This window comes from Nanorana parkeri, unplaced genomic scaffold (assembly GCF_000935625.1).
Source record: "Nanorana parkeri isolate BGI_ZX_2015 unplaced genomic scaffold, ASM93562v1 scaffold669, whole genome shotgun sequence".
Classification (NCBI taxonomy): Eukaryota; Metazoa; Chordata; class Amphibia; order Anura; family Dicroglossidae; genus Nanorana; species Nanorana parkeri.
Window position 1 is genome coordinate 868,169 of NW_017306937.1, and position 8,347 is coordinate 876,515.

Here is an 8,347-nt window from a genome sequence, read left to right on the forward strand (position 1 = left end):
GCCCCTTCTGCACCATACCAGGCCACATACCCTCAACATTGGGAGGGTACTTTGCCGGTTGGGTACCCCCTGGCAAAACACCTTGTGCCCATGTCGATGAGGAGAAAGGCCTCTTCCCCACAACCCTGGCCCAGTGGTTGTGGGGGTCTGCGGGCAGGGGGACTTACCTGCATCGGTTGTGGGGGTCTGCGGGCAGGGGGATTTACCTGCATCTGGGTGCCACCTTTCATAAAGGGGGCACCCAGATGCTGGCCCCGCGCTCTTTCATCCACATGCCAGCATTCTGTAAGATCGTTTTAAATCTTTAAGGCGGGATAATATTAGAATAGGATGTTTGTAGGGGTAGGAGATTAATTTCTTTGCATATTTGAATATGCATGTTTAAAGGGTGTTGTGGGCGTATTGTGGTGTCATTCTGAGTCTGATGAAGGAGATGCTGGGAGTGTCAGACTAGAAGACTGTTCCATTATACACTAAACATGATAGAAGTGGAATGGAAGATACCCAATGTATACAAAAATAATCTGTAGTAGCACTAATCTACAAGTAGTTGTTAGGAGCATACCACAACGTAATGATAAGCAATGAAATACAGTAGTGCAACAAAAATAACAGAAAACAATAGTGGCTGTGGCAGCACGTGGGTACAAAATAGACACGTGCATACAAAAGTGCTTACAAAATATGTGCAATCTGCACATTTCTATTCATAATTTTCAAAAAGACACTGTTGCCCAAAGCAATATTTCCCTCTGCACAGAGGTGCATTAAAAAGACTTGCAAATTGTATTGTAAATCACAAGTGTGAAGAAAATGTATGGTACATCATTGGCAAAAGTGCCAGGTGTCGTTTGGAACAATGGAAAATTGGTCACTGCAGGGGACCCACCAAAATCTGAGGGCCTACAGTAAGCAAATTCTGACTTTTGGAAAAATCAGAGCTGAGGAACCCCACTGCATACCACCTGGCACTGTGGGGTGTACAGAAAACCTTGAGTGGTGACCTGTTTTGCATTGTGAGATCAGCCTCCAACTGAATGCACAGTGCCGGAATCCCCCGGTTTCAGCGACTCTTAGTATGCATTTCAAAGCTTACTTCAATCTGTCACATGTATTCCTTCAGTTAATGTTTACCTGCCAGCAGGTTCTGACTCCCCTTAAAACATGATCCTAACAAGGGTTTATGGACTGCAGACACCGTTTAAAATTTTGTATGTGTAAGCACACAATGTTCAGAGCTGGTACAGGGCAGTATGCTCCTGATTTCAATCTGTGCAACTTGGAAGAAACTAAACTCTAAAACCATCCATCAACTAGATTCAGATCTCTGAAATAATCGTCGAATGATATTGGATACTGTACTTAGATGTACTTAGATACTTCAGTGCACTTTGTAAAATATGAATGGTAGAAAGTGCAGTCATCTTTCCTCTAGTGTGGGGACTTCTAAAAGTACAAGCCTATTGGGGGAAAAATGTTTATCTATGAAAAAAATTGGACAAGTAGAGGTCTCGAAGTAGGAGTACCTTCCAGGGCTCTAGGTGTGGCAAACATTCACTTTAGTCCACTGGCCACTAGCCTACTGCTTTTTCAGATTCCCTACTCCTAAGAATCACTAATGCACAGCCATAATAATGCTTACTTACAATGATATTGTTGGAACTTCTTGCACAGCCTCACAGAGAAACACAAGCACACAGTCAGATATGCATGCTTCACATGGCTTGGAAACAGGAAGGAAGCCACAGCTTTATTCTCTACCTTATTCAATACAACAGAGTATCTACCATAGATATATAACACAACTTATAAACACTGCCATCTAGTGACCAAAATTGTATACTGCAGGAGTTATTGCAATAGATACAATAATTGTGTATTCTGACAGATATTAAAGCCAGAAGGTTTTTAAGCTATTTCAAATGCTGTGTAAATCACTTACAATTGATGCTGCTCCTTGATGTTTAAACGTTTTAGTTTCTTGCAGAATCAGTTTAATACTAATTTGAGGAACTGCCTATATGGCTTATCCCAGTCAAGAGAGAAAATGTTGTCAACATGAGTTATGTGGTGTTGGTGTGGTGTAGTACCACAGGAACCTGAAAGGTGGAAGGTGGTGTCATCGGTCTCTCCTGAGTCGCTGGTGGATGAGAAGTGGGTTGGGTCAAGCCAATTATTCCTTATTGCCTCTAACTTTACATCCAGAATTTCTAATCCATGGGCATCAAGGAATGACTGGCATGACTCTGCCCAGTATACTGAGGAAACAGCCCCATTCATTTTGTATTTGTGATGGAATTATTTAAGAAAAAAATGCCTCCACTAAGCCAGCTCTGTTTCATGCTAGTTTAGTGAAGGGGTACTCTCTTTCAGTCCACCTCACCATAACCCATTTGTCTATTCTATGGAGAATCTGGTGCAGAAGTTATGGGGCTTTGCACCAACTACAATTTTATGTTGAGGAACATTATTCTGAAATTGTTCAACAATTTTTAGATGAAGCTTTTCACAGATTGGTAAACCTCTGCCTATCATTACTTCTGAGACACTCTCTAAGATACTCTTTTTATACCCAATCATATTACTGACCTGTTGCCAATGAACCTAATAAACTACAAAATGTTTTTCCAACTCTTCCTTGTTAGTACCACTTACTTTGCCAGCTTTTTGTTGCCCTTTCCCAACTTTTGTGAGACATGTTGCTGCCGTCATAATAATAATGTTAAAATTACTTTTTCTTGAAATGGTACAATTTCTCAATGTAAACATTTGCTATGTTTTCTTTTTTCTCTTGTGAATAAAATATGAGTTCATGAGATGTGCAAATCATTGCATTCTGTTTTTATGTAGATTTTACACAGCGTCCCAACTTTTTGGGAATTGGGGTTGCACATAGTTGTAAATATGATTATGACGGATTTTTTTTATTTGTGTCTGAAGTTTTTTAAATATTCTGTTATTTGAGAACCGGTGTTTACGCCATTTTTTCTTTTTTCTTCAATGTTAGTTATCTTCAAAATAACTGATCCTTTTATCACAAGTACAACAACGGCTGCAGAATACATCATTAGATACGATATAGCTCTGGTTAAGAATACAGTCTTATCATTTTTATATCTCTTTACTGTCTTCCAGAAAAGTATTATCTCTGTACGCCAGTTGTGCTTAATTCTGATAATTGAGGAACATAATGAAATGAGAATGCCCACAAATACACTATATTGGCAATAAATAGTGCCCATGTATATTACAATGGGTATATCACTAAAACATACCTGTATGTATACCAAGTTGATATAGAGCAGTTAATAAATCTACAATATGCCTTACCCATAAATTAAAATATAGCAACAATACAGATAGGAAAATATATACAGCATACCAGGGATAATAATGAGGGTGGTCAATCAGTTAGAGAAGGTCCTAGACCAGGGGTCAGCAACCCGTGGCTCCGAAGCCGCATGTGGCTCTTTCATCCCTTTGCTTCAGCTCCCTGTCCAGGGGCGGAACTACCGCTGGGGCCTCGGGGCCTGAGGCTGTGGAGGGGCCCAGTGAGGTCCGGTCCTGGGCACCGGTCCTGGGCACTGGTCCTGTGACTCACCTCTTCTCCCGGCCAATAGAAGTGACATTTCAGGGCCAAACAGCTGTTCCAGGGCAGATCAGTTCTCCTGCACATACGAATTGCGATGCTGATCTGCCCTGGAACAGCTGAGAAAGCTTTGGAATGCATGACCTATTGGCGGTCACACATTTCACCGCCAAAAAACTGGGCGGGATTACATTGAAATGTGTGACCACGTCACTGGTTACACATTGTAATGTAGTCACAAACTTTGATAGGACACTGCCATCAGGGAGGTATGGCCGGTACCCATGTTTAAGCAAGCACTGCCTACATGCAATTCCAGACACCCTATTGTGAAAAGCAGAATACACATCTAGAAGGATCCAAAATATCTTCTTTTTTCCCAATCCTTGTCTTGAGTATGGTGCTATCTACACAATAGCTAAGCATACGCAGTGGCAGTCTTCTTATGGCTGGTTAATAACTATGGAAGCATCTATTGATTTCAGTCAGTTAGACCTCATCCACACAGTCATTTCGAGGAAGAAACTGTAAAGCACATTCTTTTTAGTATACTTCCTGGACGACTCAGGCATTAGTGTTTGTCAAGCATGCTGGTGAGCAACCATCTTGAGCTGGAGACCATAACTTAGAGTTAGAGACCTGCTTCCCACCTGTATTCCAAAAACCTGGACAGCAGCTAGGGGAGCAGAGGTACATGGATAATCCTAAAAACTTGCCTGGAACCCTCAGAAAGCAAATATCTATCAGCATTTTGACTGGGCCTGATGTACGGTGGGACAAAACCAGTAATGATTCTCCCAATTCCAATTACGTAGGGGTTCCTTTATAAAAGCTATACACCAGGTGGATGCCATTAGCACGGCATCAGCACCCCTACATAGCGCTGACAAGTATAGTAATTCCTATAATTGTTAGCACTAACTAGGGGTACTAGTGCCCTCCGAACGGCATCCACCTGGCATATAACGGTAGCTTTTATAACTTTTATAAATGAACCCCATATCTTTTATTAAATCTATTCTGCTTTTTTCCTGTAAAGAACATAAGAGCTGGAATTCACATTTAAAATATTTAACATTGCAGTAATATTATGACTCTAGACATGATATCCAAACATAGATAAGTAATATACACATACCTATGGATTGATGTAAACAGTTATATCCAGGAGATTTAGATTATATACATGGCATTAGAATATGTTTCCATTGCCTAATCATCAGTTAAGTATAAATAAACATCTACTGTACATACACCTAGCAAGCAGATATGTCTGGAGGTACACACCAGAAACGCAGCACAGCACACAGGCTCCAGTTTTGTTAAATTCCCCCCATGGTGTTTTCTCTCTGTGCTTTTCTATATTTTGAACATTTTATGGGATCTCACCAGCTTTTTTACCTGTTTAACGGTCACAATTAACGATTTAACCAGTTGACATCCGCGGTGTTAAACCCCCTTCCCATCCAGGACTCTGCTACGACTACTGACAGCCTCTTCACCCCGCCTGCCCGTACATGCTGCGGGTGGCAGAGCACTAGCTCTGTATTGATCATCTGTTGGCAAATATATAAATCCAACCCTTCTAAAATTGTGTATAATAAAAAGCATTTGTTTTTTACCAAAATATTTCGTGTAAATCATTGTAGCACTGAAGGAAATGTATCCAGTTATGTCTTATGCTTTAAAACTGAATTCCAGACTGATATAAAAGACACAAACAGTGTAAGTACCAAAATTCAGGCAGGATTCCTATAGTACAAGGGGCCTGCTGAGAGCAGAGAGACAGAGATGCTTCACCTTTCATTGTTCAGTCACAGTTCAGAAGAAAACAAGACCTTTAAGTGTTAATTAACAGCAGCAGAAAAAAACTAAAGTCTTCTGCCCTACAAGGCAGGGCTGTGCTGTTTGGTAAAGTTATATAAACTGCAGAAATGGATGGAGTGAAATAGAATTGGTTTGAAAGGTTAAAGAGCTCTTATTTATGTATTTCATTTGTGAATAGGCAAGATTCAGGTTGGCACAAACCAATGGGACTGGTGCTCACTCCGCCAATGCTAGGAACCACGGGGCTGCCCTCTCAACCAGGTAGTCACTGGAATCTGGACGACATGCAACAAAACACAGAGCAGGCGCCACCTCCTAGTGCAGTATGTTTATTGACTAAATGATGACATAAGAGTAAAACGGTTCTACTCACTATTCCTAAAGGAAACCAAGCATATCAATAACAGGGTCCGATGATCCAAGAATGCTGTATAGTGGTCTTGCTCTGAGGAAGAAGTTGGTTACCCCAAAATGTGTTAGTCAATAAACATGCTGCACTAGGAGGTGGCGCCTGCTTTGTGTTTTGTTGTATTTCATTTGCGTATTTAGCTGTATGCCTGGAGTTTAGCTTTAATTTTAAAGAAGTACAAGCTGCAGCACCCATGTACATTACAAATAATGAGGTATGGGTTTTTACGGGGCAGCATAGTGGTTAGCGCTTCTGCCTTGCAGCACTGGGGATTCCCGGTTCAAATCCCAGCCAGGTCACTATTTGCAAGGAGTTTGCATGTTCTCACTGTGCTTGTGTTGGTTTGCTCCAGGTACTCTGGTTTCCTCCCACAATTCAAAGACATGCTGGTAGGTTAGTCTGCTCCTCTCCAAGTTGGCCCTCTATGTATGCATGTGAGACCTTAGATTGTAAGCTCCTTGAGGGTAGGGACTCATGTGAATGTGCAACGTGCTGCGTAAATTGTCGGTGCTATAGAAATACCTGTAATAATGTGGTTTTGTCTCTGAATGTGCAACTATGTACAGTGCTGCGTAAATTGTCAGCGCTATATAAATACCTGTAATAATGTGGTTTTGTCTCTGAGTTGGGTATCTTGTTTAAAATGCATTTATATTTCATTATATATTTGAATAATTTTGAGCTAAGGAAAATAAAGATAAGTATTCTAGATCAGGTCTAGGAGGTATTGTGGCCCCGTCGTATGTGTGTGGAACATGTTACTGAGATCTTTGGAACAGTCTTTGATAGGGAACTAAGGGAACAAAAAGCCCCTGTAATGCCAGGGCAAGAATTTAAAGTCACCCCTCCTAATCATAATGTGTCCTCAGTCCTGTATTTCTACAATGCGCAGGCTTTATGGCACAGCTGATTTTAAAGGCAACCGCTAGTCCAGTGAATTACTATATATAAAGCATGTCATTTCTTTGCATATTGGAGACTTTGCTGTCCTCTAGTGTTCGGAAAAAAAACATAACACAAAAACAAACAAAAGTTACGCTGTCACTTTATGTAACTGTAACATTTATTTGGAATTGAAGTAAACCAAGATTGTCAACCCCACATGTAAAGTTAACTTATTAATCTCAGAAATTCACTTCAGGTTTGTAAAAGTTGTTTAGGTCCCACACTTGATATTCACTTCCTTGTTCCAGGTCATTGATCAGGGTGACCAGGTGTCCCCAATTGCCGGGGACAGTCCCCATTTTCAGGAGGCTGTCCCCAGGTAAAGTGTCCATGATTGAGTCCCTGAGAGATGTGTGGCAACCATACCCGGGAACCTCCTGGATCTCTCCCAGCATTGCTCATTTATTTTCCATTTTGAAAACTAGAGTTCCCGTGAGCTGTGTGATAATCATACCTGGGAACTTAACAGATCTCTCCCGGCACTGCTGGATTTTTTTTCCACATTGCCGGCTTTACATTACAAAATCATGTGAATTTGGTGCATCACATGACTTGAGTCACGCAAGCTGCACAGGCACAACCTACCTGCAGGGTCGGATTTACCAGGAGGCAGAGTAGGCACGTGCCGAAAACACCCCCCCTTAGAGGGGCGCCATGCAGGCCATGCAGGTATCTACTCTGCCTAATTGCCAGTTGTACACAACATTGGCAACAGCAAAGAGGGTGCATTCTGCACAAGCAATTATGCACCCTCCTGATCCAATACCAGCGGCGCCTACAGGAACTGCCCGCTTCCGCAAACACAGGGGAAGGACCGGCACTGCATAAGGCTGCCCTGTAAAACGCTTGTCTGATGCGGACAAGGCGTTTAGGGTAGCCTTACGCTACAGAGGGGTCCTTTTCTGCATATGTGAAAGCCAGAAGGTCCCGTAGCAGGTAAGGGCGCCAGCGTAGGCTAAACAGATTTCCATTCGTGCCTACAGGCACCCTAAATAAAAATCCGGCCCTGCCTACCTGTTTAAACCACACTCACTGGCTGTCTAAAGAGGCGGAAGAAGTGGTGATGTGTGCATTAGCTCCACCCTAAACTTGTGCAGGAACAGAGAAGTGGACCTGGCGGCCGGGACTGATATGCCGCTGCAGCCGGGCGTGCACAGGCAGTAATGCAATTTACTAGAACAGACATTGTACACACTATTTCATTGCATGGCACATCCATTAATTATATCCTGGTGTGGTGCACTAAGCACACCGAGAGGAATTTATCAAGACCGGAGCAGACAAAAACTGGAGCAACTTTGCATGGCAACCAATCAGCTTCTCTCTTCAGTTTGTTAAGTTAAGATTTGAAAATGAAAGACAGAAGCTGATTGAAAATAAATGAGAGAAGCTGATTGGTTGTCATGCACAGTTGCTCCAATTATTGTCTGCTCCAGTTTTGATAAATTCCCCCCACTGTTTTTAGCCCTGCCCCTTCTTCATCCCCTACCCCCCTCCTTCTGTTCTACCCCCATTCTCAGGCCCACAATAGTTAACATAATAAGTATGGATTATTGTTGCTCTAAGAATAATGATCA

The 8,347-nt window shown here is 42.0% G+C and overlaps 1 protein-coding gene across 1 annotated transcript in view; it reads left to right on the plus strand.

Moving 5' to 3' along the window:
* Positions 1–8,347, plus strand: part of LOC108792679 (torsin-1A-like) — a 37,247-nt gene that overhangs the window by 7,887 nt on the left and 21,013 nt on the right. Inside the window, exon 3 of the mRNA XM_018563513.1 lies at positions 2,088–2,158. Coding sequence (XP_018419015.1) covers positions 2,088–2,158 — 71 coding nt within the window. The remainder of the gene's footprint in view (positions 1–2,087; positions 2,159–8,347) is intronic.